Raw genomic sequence first — 20776 nt, forward strand, 5'->3', positions numbered from 1 at the left:
AGAAATGGGGAGAATGGTTACACAAGATTAAGAAGTTGAGTTTTCAGGATTGGGTTTAACTCTTAGGTTCTGACAGATAGTACCTGGTGGCCTTGTTAATTAAACAACTTGGCATCATTAATCTTCTCTCAAAGAGTAGTTCTCAGGATTAAATGAGCTATGGAGGTGAATAACTTAATTGTCACCAGTCAGCAAGTATTGTCTGTAGTTTTATCACTATGCACTGTCACATAGCAAAGCAGAACTTCAAAACCAGCACATACTACTTCAAACTCCCCCTTCATTATTAAACTGTACAGTAGGGTCACCTTCAGGAGCAGGTAACTGGCTCCAAGCTATTTTAGGGATTGCAGGTCCTGGCCACCCAGTAGGCCAGATCAGCCTTTACCTGGTAAGACTTCACCACCCACCCAACTCCCCAAAGCCAGACTCGGGTTTCGGTTTCGGAGTAGCTTCAGTCTGCGAGGAGAGAAGCTGCAGTGTTCCCCATCTCTCTCTCTGCTGTCAGTCTCCCAGCTGAGTAGGAAAAACTCTCCTTTCCAGGAGCAGCTTTTTGCTCAGATAATGTCTCTAGTAATGGGTGTGTCACGAGCAAAAATAGAGAGCTTGAGGTAGGGAGTTGGAGTTCTGGGCTTGTCTTCCCTTGTGCCATTTCACAGATGGGAAAGCTGAGGCTCCGAGGGCCTTTCTGTGAGGCGCTGAGGCATTCTTGGAAACTACCAACTGAAGTCAGTTTACAGAAGGGGCCGACACGGAGTCAAACCCGGAGCTCTGGATTGGTTTCCGTCTCCCTGAGTGAACAGACTCCTGTCGCGCGTGGGCCTCAGTTTCTTCATCGGTCCAAAGGGGACAGGAAGGAAGCTGAATAAAACGATGTTAGCCCCACTGCGCCACTGGGCCCAGAGCGATCTGCCCTCTGGCCTACAAGCCCCAGCATGCCTCGGGGCGGGGAGGAGCGCCATGACGGACAGGCGGCTCTGCGAATTGGAGCCCGATAAGGGGGCGTGCGGCGGCGCGTGCGCAGTGGGCGGCGGGCGGGTGGGCTGGCGGTGGTGGACGCATTGGAGCCGCGGGCGGTCAGGTAGGGGGCGGGAAGGAGGGCAGGGGACCAGGGACCGCAGCCGGAGTCGCGGGCGGTGTTTGAGCGGCTGGGCGGGGACCCACGCCCCAGTGGCAGGGTCTGGGGAATGGATCCGAGAGGCAGGACAGGGTGGGGGTGGGGCTTTGAGGAGCAGGCTCGGGAGGGATTGGGGCGAGAATCGCAGGAGATGCAGCTGGGGGAGGGGAGCGAGTGGTTCTGCGAAGATTCGCAGTCGCAGCGTCTTGGTCTCGGGAGGTATGAGGTAATGTGGGGGCCCCGAAGACAGACGGGTGCAGCATCTGGGTGATGGGAGGGAGTCTGAGGCCCCCAGAGGATCTGGGTGCAGAATTTTAGAAACGTGAAGGAACTGGGGAGCCTTGATGAGATTCGAGGGAATGTGGGAGCGCTAGGCGTTTGCGGGGTAGGGGGCAAGGTCTAAGATCAGAGGAAGCAGGTCTAGGGAGATCCTTGCTAAAGAGAAAGGAATTTCCGGATTAGGGTCTGGGAGAGATCGAGGTGAGTTCCTGGGGGAATCTGTAAGAAGCAGGATCTATGGTGTAGCAAAAGACCTGGCTAAGGTTTGAAAGCAGCACGTGAGGCAGGGTCAATGAAAGAAGGAGGAGTATGGTTTGCAGGCTGCACTGTGCCTGATGGAGTTGAGCGCTCAGATTGAAGGAGGGAGGAAATTTGAGGTGCAGGATTGGGGTGTTGAGCTGAGAAGAAAGGTTGAAGGCTACAGAGATTTGGAAACAGGTATTAAAGAATATGTCAGAGGGATTTAGGGCACATGAGTGAATAATTCATGAGGTTTGCAAGGTTGCAATGTACAGTGCAAAAGGTTGAAATTCTATATTGTGAGTTGGGAACAGGATTTGGAGAGGATTGAATGCTGGGGTGGGGATGTTGTAACTGGGCTATAGAATTAAAGGCCTCTGGGGAAATTTGTGGGTTGGTATCTTAGACTACTAAAGGAATTCTGAAGTCTCTCATGGGAAGTGGAGTTCTGGATAACCAAGGACCTAAAAGTAACCTGTGAAACTATATATAAGTGTATATGTATGAAGTTTTGCATAGTCATGGGTTCAGAAATAAAGTCATAAGTCTTCAGAGAACCTGAATGTGATATTCCCTGAAGGCGGGTGTGGACAGAATCTTCCTCTATTGAGACCTCTTATCCTGAGACACTGAGACTCCATCTGACTACTCCATTGCTGAAAGTGTTAAGACTTTGGGGAAGAAGAGTAGTCAAGGGTGAGGGGTGAAGCAGGGAAACTATCCTTCCCTTTCTCTGTACCCCCAAGCAATTATAGTAGATGTATGAGATCTCTAGGGAATTGAGTGGACTATTATCTCAATCTGTTAATCCCAAAAGGTCTATTCTAGTTTAAAGAGGCAGTGGCTCTGTGAATGAGGTTTTTTGGGCTGGAAGAGAAACAAAGGAAAAATCATGTATTGAAGAGCATTTAGCCCTATACCATGTTATAAAGCAGTGTTTTTTTAAATTTATTTTTATTGCTGCATTATTAAAGCAGTGATTTTTTTTTACCAGGGTGATTTGGTTACTCAGAGGCAATGTATGGAAACGTTTTTTAGTTGTCACCGTGGGATGGGGATACTATTGGCCTCTAGTGGTAGACACAAGAGATACTGTTAAATGGCCCCCACAAAGTAAGCATTATTTGGTCCAAAATATAGTCCTAAAATTGAGGAACCTTGTTCTGAAGTCAAATATTCTGGGTTCAAATGTTGGCCCTATTTCTTCCTGACTTTGTGGTTTTGAATGACTTAAAGAGTAAAGGCACTCAGAGGTTTTCAGTAAAATGGGGTTAATGACAGGATTTATGCCATAAGATTTTTGTGAGGATTTAGTGAAGTAAATTAGGGTGCCCAGTGTCTGATACATGGTACTCCAAATTTATTAATTTTTAGTTCTTATATGTACTTTCTTGCTTAGTTTTCATAACAACTCTTCTAAGTAATCTCTGCTGTACACAGTTTTACATATGAGGAAACTAAGGTTTAAGAAGTGACTTGTCCAGTGTCCATAGGTAGGAATAGCAGAGTTAAGCCATTCCTGTAACTTCGTATATTCCCTCTTTCCTTAGTCTTATTTTCTAAGTCCATTCTCCTTTATTGAAAAGGAGGATTGCTCAGTTAGTATCACTGAATATTAGGTTAAACTCTAAAGGTGGGTAAATCTCTCCAGATTAAGTAGGGAGGAACCCTCTACTTTGTTCTTGGTTTGCTGTTAGACCTGGACCTTGAATAGATAAAGGGAGGTGCTTGAGGATAGCAAAGAAAAAGACTTGCAAGGGACTACACAATAAGGTTTGGAGGCCCTTGGCTTGAAAAAACACCTCATTGCAGGGCCTCAGGTGAAAAGGAGGGTGACTACTGTTCTCAATGATCTCTTTTCGGCTTCTTTCATCTGGGAGAGAATAGTAGTAGCATTGGCTCTATCAGCTCCAAGACTAGCTACAGCATTGCCAAAGCCAGTTTAGAACAAAGCTGGACTGGATCCGAGAGCCAGGACTTTGCTGGAATACCCACGCCCACCCCCAGCGAAAATATGTAAAATTGAGTAAGCCTTGGAATCAGAAGCTAGAAATACAACTGCTTTGCTTCTTATTTTCTGTGTGACCTTGGTCAAGCACTTGTCTTGTCAGCCTCAATCTATTAAAAATACAAATAAAGTGCTTAGTGTGTGCATTATCTCAGTAAATCTGGCCAGCAATCTTGCTGATAATCTGTTATTCCTTATTTTGGTAAATTAGAAAACTAATAGGTTTAAATGACTTACTAGGCTACACACAAGTGGCTAAGCAGAGATGCAAGCCCAGATCCATCTCCTAAATTAGATTATACTAGTTTTATTAAAAGAGCCCTGTGCCTATGTCTGGAGAATAGTTAGAAGCAAACATTTATAAGCTGTTTGTTGTTGTTGTTCTGGTACTGGGGATTAAACCCAGGAGTGTACTATGCCACATTCCCAGCCCTTTTTATTGTTTGAGACAAGTTCTCACTAAATTGCCAAACTGGCCTTGAACTTTTGATTCTCCTGCCTCAGCCTCCTTAGTTGCTGAGTACAAGTCTCTTGAAGTGAACCATTTTCCATATACTGATGTGATCCTGCCTCTGTTTTTTCTGTGGTCGAACAATTAGATTTAAGTCATTCCTAAATGCATTTGCCAACCTTTCAGCCAGATTCTGCCTGGAGGTAATGGTAGTCTAGTCAGCTGGGGAAGTGTAACACATCATTTGAGTCAATGTGGTTTTATGGCTGGGAGTTTACACATGAGTATTTGGGTCCCTGATCTCCTACTTAATTGGCTTTGAGATCTTGGAACACTGTTTTCCTTACTTATAAAGAGGAATAAATTACAGTCTTTACATAGTTTTGAAAATAAGAGTTATATAGGAAAGTTACCTGAAATTCAATAAATAATTGTTTCACGAAAGATTGCAATTATAAAACAGAGTTAAAGCTGGAATGTTGTTTTCCCAGGTTTGAATGACCCTAATGTGGTCTTTGTCAGTATCATCCAAATTCCTATCACCAGTTGTACTTTTCCCAGTGTCTGCTTCTTAATCCTTTAATCAAGGTGAGTGGGGGTGACCTCATGATTAAATGAGCATGTATCATATGAAAAGAAAGGAACTAAAAGAAAGAGTTGGATGGGTTCAGTTGAATTGGACCTTCCTCAGAAAAGGTTGTTGACTTTTCCCTTGTTTGTATTCTTTGAGTCAGATTGGCAGCATAGGGATTACCAAAATATTTGTAGAAGATGCAAGAGACCTTTTTTTTTTTTTTTTTTCCTTGCTCCTGAGGATTGAACCCAGAGTCCCTGACCTATTACCCCAAGCAAGGGATACTTTTTAACTCTGACAGTTTTTGAGAAAGTCAGAAACAAAGGTCAGACTGTCTTTTTTTCCAGCAAACCCTATTGTTGATTTAACCTATCCTTGACTTGTTTAGCGAAAGCTTCTTTTTTCACAAACATATTTTAGAAATATCCTGGGATGTTACTTATGTGTTCCACACTGGTGCAACTTTGGGGACATTCCTGTGTCTCACCATAAAGCCCCTACTTTTCAGTTTATTTTAGTTGTTTCCAGGTTCCCTGAATGCCCTGAGTAATCTAAATTTAATCGGAATTTTCTTCCACACAGATAATTAGGTGAATATCAGGTGGTAACTGTAGTCTTGCTAGTATGTGACCATTGTGGCATGGAGATAATTATGGAATTGAATAGCATTGTGTTAAAGTGTATGAGGAATAAATATAATTTAGAAAGCTGACATAAAAGGAAATGTCATAAGCTACAAAAAAAGGAGTGTGTTAATAGTACAACATAGAATAGACTTTATGTCTTGTGAAAGGAAATATAGTATTTAGACATTGTCTAGTTTTGGGGTGAAAACTCTGTTTCTTTTTTTCTAAAAAAAAAAAAAAGAGTATTTCTAAGCTTGCATAGGTCTGCACTCAGTTTAGGTGCTCAGAAAAATGTGTTGAATGAATTGCCTAGGGATCTCCAGTTTTGCATGGTCTAAGCCTACAAGAGGCTGATAATGTATATAGGATACGGAGACCTCTAGACAACTACCACATGATAGACAACTCAAGCATTGGATGAACACTTGATACCTTGGGTCATCTGACTTTTGATTGTATAATCAAGAAAAACAATCTCCAAGAAGGCTCAGAATTTTATTATTTAAATCATGTGTGTGATGCCTTAGGTACAGTCTGCCTATTGAAAAAGGCCTATTCATTTCTTCTTGTAGGCTGGGTGGTAGTGGCAGGCAGTTGCTGCTGCTTCTGTTGTCACTGCTACTAATAACAATAAAAGCTATTTTTTGCACAGCTGGCTTAGTACTGTACTAAGTGCTTTCCATACATAAATCTCATTTAATTTTTATGATAACCTTGTGAAGGAGGTACTATTCTAAAGCCCCTTTTCATGGATAAAAAAACTTAAAAAAAAAAAATAGAGAAGTTAAATAACTTACCCTAGTCTCCACAATAAGTATTAGAGCTGGGATTCAAAGCCAGAATGCCTGATTTTTTAGCCCACTTCCTTAATCTGTAATAATGCTTATTTTTAGCTCCTTCCTTTTAGTGCTAGTTCTGCCCTAAGATGTACGAGTTATTAATTTCCTTCTCCTCATCTCAGTTTCCTCATTTATGTTACTCTTTGAGATTACTACTAATTCTAGTGTTTCATGTTTGGTCTATGCTAGGAGGAATGGAAGCAGTTTGTTTTTTGGTCACAAGAAGATGTGAATTCATTTACTCATTAGTTCCTAGCCTGGATATCCAGCATTCTCAATCAAATCCCTCCAAAGCTGACCAGTCCTTTTATTAATCTTTGTGTCTTTACATTCCATGAAAGATTCTTCAACCTTTCAAAATTCTTTGTTAATACTAGTACTGGTTATTGTTAATGCTGTTTTGATTGTTATTAAATATATGGTAAATAGCATTCTTTTATTGCATATCAGGTTAAGTACTTCATATGCAGTATCAGGTTAAGTACTTCATATGCAGTATTCCTAGTCATCACAGGAATCTTTTTATGAACTACGAAAACAAGTCAAGAGGATAAATAACTTGCCACTGTCCCACAACTTGTAAATGACAGTGCTGTTATCCAGTTCTGTCTGACCTCCGGGGTTTGTGGTTTGTTTTGTTTCTTTTTTTGTTTTGTTCTGTTTACTTTTTGCTTTTTCTATTTACTTCATGGACTGGGGAAAACCTAGTGGTGCCACATGATATTAGACTAGGCTGGGATATAAGTACAGAATTTTCCTAAGTCTTAAGAGCAGACATAGCTTAAGGGAAGTCTTCTCAGGAGCCAAAGAGATATGCTAGTAAAAGTGTGAGATGTGCAACATAAATAATTACATCAAGAGGGTAAGGGGTGGGGATAAGTTGGGGTTAGATCAAGCGACACGTTAAGACTTTGTAAGGTTGTACAAAGTGCCTGCTAGGAAATGTGTTCAATGGATTATGAAGGCAGACAAGATCATAAAGAACATGGTAGGGTTTCATTCTGGTTGGTCACATGTTTTAGCTGGCAGAAAATGGGCAGCATAAAGACTTGAGATGATAATTCCTTTTATAGTCTTTTCAGGGAAACTGATGTCAAATTGAGCTTCCATATAGTCCTTCTCAATTTTAATAGTAATGACCAGATGTGTCCATCTGGAGGAATGAGACTATATCTGCCTGTTTCTAAGTTACATTTCAGGCTGAGAACTTTCTGAATGTTGTATTCCCAGGTCATTGAAGTAGGAACAGCTGTCCAGGCTTTTTCCAGATCTGAGGCTCTCCATACCTGATGCTCCAGTGATGGTAACTTGTGTTTCCCTGGAAAAGCATGGCAGCTGCAGGGCAGGGATTTCTGACATCCCTAGAGATAGTAGATAGTTTAGATAATTTGGGGTATGGATGTGGGCATAGTAAATTCCGTTTTTAAAGGTGATGGCTTAGATAGGGAAGCAGAAAGCTTTTTAATTGAAGGAGGTGGTATGATATTCCAGAAAGCTAGAGGAAGAATTTGCTGGTACTTTTACAAGCTGGCAGACTTTTTAAATTAGCTGATCTGCAGTGCCAGCTCTGGGAAGAACAGATGTCCCTGCACATTGTAAGGTAACATGGTCTGGATCCAAACCAAATGTTGCCCCCAGTCTGTTGTCCCAGATGACAGAAGAGAGAAGGAAGCTATCAGTTTAGCATTGAGATAGTTTGTGTGGATCCTGACTTGAGGTTTCTATCTGTATTTGTAGATTATTGTCCCCAGACCCATAGCATTTAAGAATTCGACCTCCACAAATTCAGATATCCACATGTGGCCCCTTGGGCTCATGATGCAGTAATTTGTCATTTTGTTGAGCTATGGATTTGTGTCATAATAGGTTGTAAGGCTGATGAATGGGAGTGGGACACTCAGCTAATCAATCTAACTTACTCTATAGCAGCTGAATCTCATACCTATATTATTGTTCCTTCTTTATTAAGAAGAAAATTATGTGTTATAAGGCAACATTTCCCAGCTCAGTCTAGAGGACAGTTGTTAGTAAATGTTACATGATTATTAAAAAAACAAACAAAGGGGCTGGGGTTGTGGCTCAGTGGTAGAGCGCTTATCTCGCATGTGTGAGGCACTGGGTTTGATCCTCAGCACCACATAAAAATAAGTAAATAAATAAAGATATTTTGTCCATCTACAACTAAAAAAAAATATTAAAAAAAAACGAAAAAAGCTTGGAAGTAATGCTGTGTTAAACACAAAAGTAAAGATATCTACTCTGTAAGGTCCCATCATGTTTAAGCTGTATGATCTTGAGCTAGTTTTTCTGAACTTTAGCTTTCTTCTCTGTAAAATAGGATAATAAAAATACTGTGATTATGAGGATTAAATGAGATTAAGCATATGAAACTCCTGACATGGTATCTAACACATAGTAGGAACTAGATGAAATCTCTTATAGTACTAGGAATATCAAGAAAGTAGCACTGACCTTAGATAAATTGCATATCTCCTGCTCTGTCAGATTGCATTTCAAAGCTAAGTTAAATATGATGGAAATTTGTTGTAATCTCTTGGTCTACATTGACTTCCCTTCTATGTGCCTGGAGAATGTTGATGAGGTGGGCAAAGATTTTTATGAGCTGGCTTCACTATCCTTAAAATTAAACTAACTTGGCGGCGGCTACTGCCGCCGCCTCCGCCTCCTCCCCCTCCTCCTCCTCCTCCTCCTCCCTTGACAATTGACCATCTGCATGTCACAAGACTGCACAGGTGCAGCTGTAGGATTTGCATTTAAGAAAGGCTGTATTTATCCACATGCCTTACCTTGCTAGATATATTCATTCTAATTTTGGGTATAAGCTGGCAGTGATATAAGGCTGCAGAGCACTGAGATTTCTTGAAGTCTGCTTCATGAGCATATATAGTATCAAGGAAGATGGGAGTGTTCATAATATGTACTGAGTAAAGCAGTGGGTATTCCAAACTAGAAATTATCTGTCTTGATAAGGAGCTACTATTTTTAAAAATCATCTGGGCTTGACTATTTAGCCATCTTAGCTCATTGCTCTCCTCCCAGACCCCCTGCCCTGCCTCTTCTACCATAACCCACTGATTTTCAGATTTTACTGATTACACTTCTGAATAGTGCTCAGATATATATTCTCTCCATTTCTACCTGCTCCTTAGTTCAGACTCCCTAATACCTCACCCAGGCTATTTAGCTATAGTTTCCAAACTAGTTTCTCTGATTTTTTATTTCTCACTTCATTCCAGCTTTTGTTGCTTCAACCTGCCCTTCAAAAGAAATTTCAAAAAGCACATATGGATTCTAAAGACCTTTTATAATTATTTTCCAAACTCTTTACTCTGTTTCTCCCATATGCTCCCATAATTTTAACCTAAGGTTGAGAAAAAAGAAAACTTTAAGATTTTTCTGATGCAAAGCCACACCTTACTGTTCAATGTCCTACATATATTATTTTTTATTCCTTACCTTAACCTTGCAGTATTATTTCTGTTTTACAGGTAAGGAAAATAAAGCATGGAGAGACTAGTGTTCTGTTTTCTTTCCAATACACAAAACTTCTTGTATCCTCCCCCACTTTATAACTTTAATAAAGGCTGTTGTGCCCTTTGCCTGGTACCCCTTTCCATCTTCACATTTCTCTGCATTCTTCTGTGCCCATATCAAGTTCCATTTCCACTCAGAAAATTCTGTTTCCCTTCATTTTAGAATTAATCCATCTTAACCACTGTCAAACTTAGTTATACATACCCTGAAAACCCCAGTGTTGAGTATAGTACATGATACCTAGTCTAAGATGGGTATGTAGGTGAGTAGTTGGAGAAGAGATGAATGGAAGACATGTATTTTCTGGTCTGATGTTTTGAAGATCACCTAAAACTAATGATGAGAGTGTTCTATTTCCCTGGATGATTCCTAGGTCCCCAAACATGACACAATACACTCTATGACACAGTAAGACTTCCACAGTTTTTTGCTCAAGCCAGTGTTCTTTGCCTAAAATATCTTGGTCTCTCAGTGACTCATTGCTTTCATGACATTTCTTAGGAATGGTACTGCTGGGCAGCCTTCCCCAATTCCTTTAGGTAAATCTATCACTCCATGCACATAGACTATTTCATGGACCCTCCTGTCATATATTCCTTTTTCTGAACATATTTTTCTGTGCTTTTCTCCTAGTATAAATTATAAGTTGTAAACTTCACTTTTTATAAAGTTAATCACTAGCATTTATTACTAGTGTACTACATGCCAGTTTCTGTGCCAAGGGCATCTTGTTCATTATGTTATTTAACCCTTACAATAACTGCAAGGGAAACAGCATTGTGACATATTTTGCAGGCGAGTGTTAATGAAACTGCTTGGGGAGTTAGTTGGATTCCTGCCTACTGTGTGAAGCTTTGGCTGCTTTGTTTCCCTATGTGTAGTCAACACCTGACACATGATAGACCTCAATAAAATATTTGTTAAATAAGTGAATGACTGACTGACTGTCGCTGTTCTCAATGTTTCTTAACTGGATTAGTTTATATAAGCAATGGAAAATGAATAATGGTTTCTTTTTCTGTGTAGCAGGAGTCCGGCTCTCTGTGGCATGAATGCTAAGCTGTTCAGTTCTGGGCTGTGCTAGTAGGATCCTTCAAAGAAGAGCAATGGCTTCAGCAGCAGCTTCTCACCTGAACCTGGATGCCCTCCGTGAAGTGCTAGAATGCCCCATCTGTATGGAGTCCTTCACAGAAGAGCAGCTACGGCCCAAGCTCTTGCACTGTGGCCATACCATCTGCCGCCAGTGCTTGGAAAAGCTACTAGCTAGTAGCATCAATGGGGTTCGCTGTCCCTTTTGCAGCAAGATTACCCGCATAACCAGCCTGACTCAGCTCACAGACAACCTGACAGTGCTAAAGATCATTGACACAGCTGGGCTCAGCGAGGCTGTGGGGCTGCTCATGTGCCGGTCCTGTGGGCGGCGGCTGCCCCGGCAGTTCTGTAGGAGCTGCAGTTTGGTGTTGTGTGAGCCCTGCCGGGAGGCAGACCACCAGCCTCCCAGCCACTGTACACTCCCTGTCAAAGAGGCAGCTGAGGAACGGCGGCGGAACTTTGGAGAAAAGTTGACACGTCTGCGGGAGCTTATGGGGGAGCTGCAGCGGCGGAAGGTAGCTTTGGAAGGTGTCTCCAAGGACCTTCAGGCAAGGTATAAAGCAGTCCTCCAGGAATATGGGCATGAGGAACGCAGGGTCCAGGAGGAGTTGGCTCGCTCTCGGAAGTTCTTCACAGGCTCTTTGGCTGAAGTTGAGAAGTGTAATAGTCAAGTGGTAGAGGAGCAGAGTTACCTGCTTAACATTGCAGAGGTGCAGGCTGTGTCTCGCTGTGACTATTTTCTGGCCAAGATCAAGCAGGCTGACGTAGCCCTACTGGAGGAGACAGCTGATGAGGAGGAGCCAGAGCTCACTGCCAGCTTGCCCCGGGAGCTCACCCTGCAAGATGTGGAGCTCCTTAAGGTAGGTCATGTTGGCCCCCTCCAAATTGGGCAAGCTGTTAAGAAGCCCCGGACAGTTAACATGGAAGATTCCTGGGCCATGGAGGCTGCAGCCTCTGCTGCCTCTCCCTCTGTTACATTTAGAGAGATGGACATGAGCCCCGAGGAAGTGGTTGCCAGCCCCAGAGCCTCGCCTGCTAAACAGCGGAGTTCTGAGGCGGCCGCCAGTATCCAGCAGTGCCTCTTTCTCAAGAAGATGGGAGCCAAAGGCAGCACTCCAGGCATGTTCAATCTTCCAGTCAGTCTCTACGTGACCAGTCAAGGTGAGGTGCTGGTTGCTGACCGTGGCAACTACCGTATACAAGTCTTTACTCGCAAAGGTTTTTTGAAAGAGATACGCCGCAGCCCCAGTGGCATTGATAGCTTCGTGCTAAGCTTCCTTGGGGCTGATTTGCCCAATCTTACTCCTCTCTCTGTGGCCATGAACTGCCATGGTCTCATTGGTGTGACTGACAGCTATGACAACTCCCTCAAGGTATATACCTTGGATGGCCACTGCGTGGCCTGTCACAGGAGCCAGCTGAGTAAACCATGGGGCATCACAGCCTTGCCATCTGGCCAGTTCGTGGTAACTGACGTGGAAGGTGGAAAACTCTGGTGTTTTACTGTTGACCGAGGAGCAGGAGTGGTCAAATACAGCTGTCTCTGCAGTGCTGTGCGACCCAAGTTTGTCACCTGTGATGCTGAAGGCACCGTCTACTTCACCCAGGGCTTGGGCCTCAATCTGGAAAATAGGCAGAATGAGCACCACTTAGAGGGTGGTTTCTCCATCGGTTCAGTGGGTCCTGATGGGCAGCTGGGTCGCCAGATTAGCCATTTCTTCTCGGAGAATGAGGATTTCCGCTGCATTGCTGGCATGTGTGTGGATGCCCGTGGTGACCTCATCGTGGCTGATAGTAGTCGCAAGGAAATTCTCCATTTTCCTAAGGGTGGGGGCTATAGTGTCCTTATTCGAGAAGGGCTCACCTGTCCAGTGGGCATTGCCCTCACTCCTAAGGGACAGCTATTGGTCTTGGACTGTTGGGATCATTGCATCAAGATCTACAGCTACCATCTAAGAAGATATTCCACCCCATAGAGGATGAGAAATACCAGTTTCTTCTGCTCCCAGCCAATTTTCCTTCCCTTAGTCCTTCCTTGGTTGTTGGCAGTATTATAGAGTAGACTTGGCCTACATACTGATTCCAGCTGGGTTGTTCTAGCATTTTAGAAGTTCTGTTTTTTAGTGTTTGTTATTCCCCTCTCCACACCATATCCCTACCCCCTACCTAAATTTAGAGCTTTAACAGATGCATTTCCCCAAATAGAACACATGATGGTGTTAGCTGATGTTTGATTAGAAATTAGGCACTTCTAAGGCTTCAGTACAGAGCCACTTTAGGCTTTTGCCCCTGTGTTTGAAATTTGCCCCCCTGCTTAAATCCTTGTTGATTTCTTTGGGTTTTGATGTCCTTCCGTGGTTCATTGTTTCCTTCCTATTATAATGTGCTTCATCTATGATACTTTCTCTTCAACTCTGGTTGCATTCTGGGTGCATGCTCCAATTGGATCTGCTCCACATTTCAGTGACATTTCAGACATCGCATCCCTGTAGCATGATGTTCCAGGTTTGATCACCTTCACCAGTGCGAAAGCACATTCATTAAGTGCCACCAAGGGAGAGAGAACACAGTCTCTTAGGGGAAGCAGTACCTCTTGGCTGAGGAATTTGTGTCATCTTAGGTTGGTCTCCATTGCAGATGTGCCAGAGAATGGACTGACTCTAGTTGGTTGGTGTTGAAGACTTCAGCCTGAAAATTGCTTGCCTTTTAAAGGATTGGAATTACACCACAGCATAGGAAGACAGGAATAAGCAAAGAGAAATGCTAATGTAGTCTGCAAACTTAATAGCCTTTGGGGCTTTCTTTTTTTTTTTTTTTTTTTTTTTCCTCTTTCCACTGAACTGTGCTGAGTCGTATGAGAAACTGTACAACACAGGCCAGGGCCAATAAAGCAGGGAGGTGGACACATCCATTTTCATTACTAAAACAAACATCAGAACTGTTGGATAGTTACTCTGTATTTTTCTCCAGTGAGTGTATATTGTTTGGCTTCAGAATTTATTTCCATTCTTCTTTCAGGCATTAAATAATTGATAACTTTCTTCATCACTGTTGTTCATGTCTTTTAATTAATTATGGGATTTGGGTACAAGGAAAGGGATAATTTGTGCTATGCTGATTTGACAGTTCTTTGAGATCACAGGAATCTACCCAGGTCAAAATTCAGCCAAAAGCATCATTATGTAAAGAGAATCCAAATCTCACTCCCATGTACATGGGAACCCACTGCCAAGGTGTCAGTCATAAACACCCTATTCAAAACTGAGCCTCCACCTTGTTTCTTTAATTTCAGTTCAAAAACAGAGAAAGTCTTATGCCTTTAAGATGACCAAAGGTGAGAGAATTTGTGATGAGATTCCACAAAAGACAGGGAAAGAGGTAAAGTGTTGAACTAGTTTGTCTTTCACTTTTCACCTGGAAAAAGCCCCATGATGAAATTGCATCCAGTTTTCAAAGATTGTGTAATTAAGAGGAAATTGATTCAATTAAAAGTGCATCACAAGCAACTATTAGTTATTAGAGCCGTTTTATCTGTGGTAGCACCCAGCAGCAGGAGCTCTGTCTTTGCCATCAGTGGGGGACTTGCTGAGGCAGTAACACTGGTGAGGCTTTTGCCACATGGTTTGTAGCAGAAAGATGCATATAACATTGTGGGCTGGCCTGAGGTAAACAAGACCAGCAATACTCCAGCTGCCTGTACTTTTGGAAGGAAGTACTGTCACTTGATGGCATTCTTCATCTACTTCAGTTGCCATCTCTCAATCACAATGATTCCTTGGCCCTCAAGTAAAGAGGGTATCTGCTGATTCAAAGTGCAGTCTGAATGTTTTTGTTTCTTCTTTGAAGTGAATATTTTAGGCTGTGTGAAGTACAGTTAATTATCTGCCATGTTGACTAAATTGCAGAGTATGCCTCAGAAACTATTTTCTCAATTAGGTAGTTGTGGGTTTTATTTAATGCAGCAGTACCAAATAAAGTCTTTTGTGTCCCATAAAATAGATCAAAGAGCAGCTGCTCTGGTTGATGCAGGTTTGTGGAAATGGAGAACTGGCTACTTTCTCCTCTCCCCTGATCACACCTGTGCTACTATTGCAAAACTCTTGGGAACCTACAGAATACTTTCTGAACACCACTGAACTACAGCAATGCTAATCTTCAGAAGTTCCATCTTATTGGCCATGTGGCCTTGGGCAAGTCACTTAACTTCCTCTTCTAGAAAATGAAAAAATGACCCCTGCTTCCTCCGGGAAAGGTGTGAGATAACAGATGTGCAAATGCATGGTTCAGTTCAACAAATGGTGGTTGTTATTAATTTCTTCAACTGAATTGCTCTAAATAATGCCTTGTGGCATGGGGCGGTCCAGCCACTCCAGTCAGTTATTTCCTTCATGCCTACCTTTTTGCTTTTCAGTTTCTTCTTGGTAACAAAAACCTTTTTCCAGTATACCCTCCCCCTACCCACAAGTCTCCAAGTAAATCTGTTCACCTATTTCTTTCTACTAGTTGTTTTATCTTTCTAGTATTGTATGAATCACTGTGTTTCTATTATTTGTCTATATGTCTAATTATTAATAGTATCTAATTAATCTCTTGCTACCAGCACCTATTATGGTGGCTTGTATATGGTGTTCCTCAGTTGTTTAATTCATTCATTTATCCACCTGACTTGTTGGACCATGTATACTGAGGCTTCCTAGTGCAGCCCCCTTACATTGAATAATGAGGGAGTCTCAGGAAAGCCCTTTTAAAGGAATATAAAATAGTGGCAAACAATTGATTTACGTTGGTTGACCCCCTTCTTTCCTGTGTCATTCTGAATGATTTCACAGAATTTAAAATACTAGAACATTGATTTGTTCAATTTTTATTCAGTGCCTATAGTAGCCCATGCACCCTCATTTCTTATTGTTTTTCTTTCCTAAAATGTTGAAAAATGATGTTAATATATTTACTTTTTCATAAATTATTCTACTATCTTTCTTGTCTAAAGTATTTGAACTCTAGTGTTCTGTCGCTCTGAACTTCTTCAAAAGCCAGGTGCAGAGACTGGGTCTGAATTATTGCAAGGGTCAATTGCGGTGCAGTCTGAGATAGTCTACAGAGGGACACTCTCATTGTTCCAATCAAATAAACTTGGCTTGAGTTTTACATATTTCTGTGGTTAAGGCAAGTAATGCTTAAGTAGTTGTATTTCTTATCTAGTATTAATTAATGGCCTCTTAAAAGTGGAGTGCTACTTGGCTCTATAGGAGGGAAAGAGAAGGCAGAGCCTGATGTGAGACTTAGATCTCTGTCCTACATGTGACTAGGATGCTGATTTACTCTCAGGATGTGCAGCCCCTCAAGGGATCTTAGAACAAATTACAGATATGAAACAGCAGATGCTTGGATGAATTTTACAAGCAGGGCAGTATGAGGTAGAAAGCTACTTAGCAAAAATATACATTTTGACTCCAGACCTATGGCTTTATCTTGTCAATATCATTAATATTCATGGGTCCCTGTCTTATGTGTGAAGTCAGTGAGGCAGCTCCTAGACTGGCAATGCATTCTAGTGGGAGGACCACTGAAACTTGGGAGTTAGGCCTCTGTCTGAATCGCAGCTGTGCCTCTCTAACTAGCTAGCTGTGGAAACTTTAGCCATTACCATGTCTCTGAGAAGCGGTTTCCTATCTATAAAATAAGAATATTCAACTAGATTACTAAAATCTCTTCCAGTTCTATGATTTTAATTGTTCAATATGAATTGTGGTTAAGTTTTCACCCAACTTTTTGCATATTTGTTATAACATTACTGTGTATACATAAGTAGGAAAAAACCTATACTTCGGAATCAACCCCACCTTGGTCCACTACTTCTCTAAGTGTTGTGACTTTGTTTACTTATTAGGAATTGTTACCTTGCTGAGCTAGTTTTCTCATCTGGTAAAGGATATGACAGTTGGCAATTATTTATTTATTTATTTATTTTATTTGCCAGTATTGGGACTTGAACCCAGGGTAGCTCTACCACTGAGTTACATTCCCAGCCTGTTTTGTTTGGGAGAAGATGGGGGTGTAAATTTTGTTTTTAATTTTGAATTAGTCTCTCTAAGTTGGAGATGCTGGCCTCAAACTTGGATCCTCCTGCATCAATTTCCCAGGTAGCTGGGATTACAGTTGTGCACCACTCTACCTGCACAGTTTACATTTTAAAAGGTTGAAGATGTGAGAATTGAAAGAATTAGTAGGATAGTATATGTAAAAGTACCTAATTTAGAAAATGTGATTTCAATTTTAGAGGAAAAAATCTTCCTATACTTCATGACCATCTGATACACATTCTTCAGGTAAATGCTGGGGGAGATCTCAGACCTATATTGGTGGGTGCCACAGCATGTCCAGCACTGCCTGGCTTAATTAAAAAGCCCATTGGAAGAAGATTTGGATTGCTGGAGGGACAGAGGGAAAGCTCATTCATAGCTATGTATCCTGCTAGGAAAACTACACATGGAACCTAAAGTCTAATTATTTGATAAGCAATTGAGAGGTAAATGGAATCAGAATTTTTAAGAGTATATACAAATGCATATCTATGTAAATATGTAAAGAGAAAAAAATATTTAAGCTTATAAATGTGCGTGTTTAGCTATTCACATAGATGGATAGCCTGAAAAAATTTTTTCCTCCATGTTATAATATTAATTCAAGTAATTATAAAATAATGACAAAAATAAGTCACACATCTTATTGTTAGGTAGAATTAATAAATCGTGGTGGTAGAAACTTGGATTTTAGAAGCAGGGGGTCCTGAATTAGGCCTACTCCCTTGACTTATTTTACCTCTGTGACCATTAAGTTGTTTAGCCTTTCAACCTCAGTTTCCTCACTGGTAATAGGATTGTCTCACACTTCACTGCACTATTGTCAAGAGATGATACAAAACACTCTGCAGGCTACAAGGCATTTTTGAAATGAGTAAACATTTATCTGAAAGCCACCTCATTTTTGTGACTCAACTGAAATCCTCATTGAAAACATGAAGAATCTGTATAAGTTAAAAGCATGTATTCTCTACAGGTAAAATCAGGATTTTCTGGTGATTTACCCAGTAATCTTGTTTATAACTATAATGGCATTGCATATTCACAGAAAAAAAGTAATATCTGAGATTCTGTTTTTTACTGATTAAACACATGTAAGCCATCTGTTTATTATTAGCAATGCTTATATGAATAAAGGATGGAAAGATGAATCGGCTGTAAATCTTACAAGTCAGATAGCTGTGGTCTGGCTGCAGAGATAAGATATGTAAACAAATAATACAAATACACTGAAGAATAAGATAAATGGTGCAAGATAAAAGTGGCATGACAGGTGTTTGAGCAAAGACTATTTCTAGCTGAGATGATCTGGTTGCTCAAGGGCCTTGAAAGTAAGGAGAACACCACGAATCAAGGTGCAAGGTTAGATGAAAGAGTGAGAAATTTGTGCCCCAAGTTAAACCATGCCAGTGAGGAACGTTACATTGAAAGGTCCAATGTCCATGGCCTTTCTTATTAGTAATAATTCAAGTGGTTCTTTTCTCCTCCCCTAGGCCGTTGCCATTCCTGTTAGTAACCATGACCCGTGAGACTCCATTCTTACAAAGAATGATAGGGCATGGATCAGATTCTCCTTGGAGTCCTAGAGGTAGAGGGCAAAGGTGCAGTTTGAAATGTATACTCTCCTCAACTTCTAATATATTCAAATAGTAGGAGCCACTGATTGACACTGTCTCATAGGTCAATTTTCTGCCTTTTAAAAATCCCTAAATAAGCTAGGTGTGGCAATGCACACCTATAATTCCAGCTACTTGGGAGGCTGAGGCAGAAGAATCATAAGTTGAAAGCCAGCCTTAGCAATTTAATAAGACCTTACCTCAAAATAAAAAAATAAATAAATAAAATAAAAAAGTGCTGGGGATGTAGCTTGGTGGTAGACAGTCCCTGGATTTAATTTCCAGTACTATAATGATAAATTCCTGAAATAATATCAAATTGCTTCCCTTAAAAGTCTAAACTAATCCTGTAACATGTATAACTTTATATAAAATGAGTCTGACTCATTTTTTGATGTTTGCTGATAGTTTCCTTTTCTGCTTCTTGTCTGGACACAAGGATATGAAAGTACTTCCACCTTTGGTACTAGCTGGAAGTTAAAAGCACCTAAGTCACAGCCCCTGCATGGGAACCTTCACTCTAACCCTACCTCCAAACCACCAAATAGCCAAGCTGGTCTCCTTTACCTGCCCAAGTCATTTTGAACCATTTTGAGTTTCATTATGTGAATAATAAACTTTAACCTACTTGATGTGAGAGTAGCATCATCGGTGTCCACATCTGTATGATGCTTTCAGGGGTTTCACCCCGTCTCTGTAGGAGGACACAAGCAGGGGTCTAGGAGATGACCACCACCACTAGAGGGCTTTCTGTTTTTCTTTGATTTGCTAACTGGTTCTGTTCCTGGCTTACATGTGTATTTGCTTGCTTGGTTTTTTTCTCTGTCTGCTGACAAACTTGTGCTGTAAGCTGGGCTGGTTTGCTCCATTTGCTGAACCCTACAGATTCACTATTATAGATATGCTCAGCTAAGTTGGAAGTTTTGATAATTGGCATTTAAAGAAAGGAGAAAAGAAGCCCTGAGTCATGTGTCTTGGTTGAGACCTAAGTGTATCAAATTGAACTTGTGACTGGATTCCAGCAGAAGCTCTGACACCAAGCTCACAGGAATGACCCTGAGCCTATGGGTTTTGGTTATTTGTCTCAATCAGGCATTACCCATTCTGTAGGACACTGATGGGGATTCCCAATGCCCTGGTGACTCATGTGGAAGAAGGTTATGTGGAATGCTCTTGCCCATACTCTTAAAAGCAGATGGCTCACCAGGACTTTAAAAGATGCCCTTGTAGCTGCTATTCTTTAAGCCACTGTGGTCAAATAAAGATCCTGATCCTCAGGGTTACAGGAAAAGAGTAGAGCCAAGGTGTTGGTTCAAACCTGAAGTAAGCCTAGAGTCTTTCAACTACATAAAGCAACTGTTGCCATGGGAGGAGACCCTGTTCCTGATGATGAGATCTGTGACTGGAGGAAGCAACATGTAAGAACAGACCATCAAGAATGGACACACATACTAAACCACATATAGTAATTAAAAAAAAACAAAAAAAAAAAAACTCTGATATAGAGAGAGGAAGCAAAACAAAATTAAAAAACTGAACCAGGTCCAAAACTGGACTCAATTGGAGATCCGAAAGTTACTTTAAAACTTTACATGGCAACAGCAAAGGTAAAAGTTTGCTAATTGGTTTTTGCACCTCTACTACCTGGGTTCTGAATTAACATTTAACATCTGCCGATACTCACAAAGGTCAAACCTTTGTGGCCTTAATACTGGGGCTCAAATTCCAGTTACACCTGGGAATTTGAACTAAGTAGCCCTATCGTCTTGGAGGAGTTACCGAGGACAGTTCAGGACATGTAAGGAAGACATATATGCCTAATCTTAATTATCAGTACTATTACCTAACTAAATTCCCCACAGCCCCCATTACACTAAATATTCCACAAAGGAAATGGATGTTTTGACCCAAGGAGTAATAAATTAAAAGTTTAATTAAATCTTTGTCACTTAACAATTGTCTTCCCAAAATGTACCTTCTCTTCTTCTACTAGTTAAAATAGTTAATATGTGCTGGTTTAAATTAAAACAAGATCTTAAGGCTTGAATCCCATATATTAGACCTATTTAGAGAAGAATTACTATCTACACTGCTTTGAAATTTAATGGTTCAATTTAGCTTATTCTTAAACCTAGAAATAAAGAATGGCACCCTGGTGGGTTGTTGCAATCTTAATGCTGAGGTCCAACCTAATAGGTTATTTAGCTGAATGCAATTTTACCCCTGACACTGTCAAGAAACCACATCCATGGTGTTAAAATAAGTCCAATATCTTGTAGGCCTTTGGGTTCTAGAG

At 41.1% G+C, this 20776-nt stretch overlaps 2 protein-coding genes across 5 annotated transcripts in view; one reads left to right on the forward strand and one right to left on the reverse strand.

The window, feature by feature from the left end:
* The window catches only part of Astn2 (astrotactin 2), an 839030-nt gene that overhangs the window by 194251 nt on the left and 624003 nt on the right, over positions 1-20776 (reverse strand). The window lies entirely within an intron of this gene.
* Trim32 (tripartite motif containing 32) lies at positions 1029-13826 on the forward strand. Of its 2 annotated transcripts, none has more exons than XM_027945331.2 (2): positions 1029-1081; positions 10716-13826. In XM_027945331.2, exon 2 carries the CDS (start codon positions 10742-10744, stop codon positions 12755-12757), a length of 2016 nt encoding a protein of 671 aa, XP_027801132.1. In that variant the 5' UTR covers positions 1029-1081; positions 10716-10741; the 3' UTR covers positions 12758-13826. The 2 variants fall into 2 exon arrangements, with proteins under 2 accessions (XP_027801132.1, XP_027801141.1); XM_027945340.2 differs by having other exon boundaries at positions 1034-1081; positions 10719-13826.

This window comes from Marmota flaviventris, chromosome 13 (assembly GCF_047511675.1).
Source record: "Marmota flaviventris isolate mMarFla1 chromosome 13, mMarFla1.hap1, whole genome shotgun sequence".
In the NCBI taxonomy this organism is placed as follows: domain Eukaryota; kingdom Metazoa; phylum Chordata; class Mammalia; order Rodentia; family Sciuridae; genus Marmota; species Marmota flaviventris.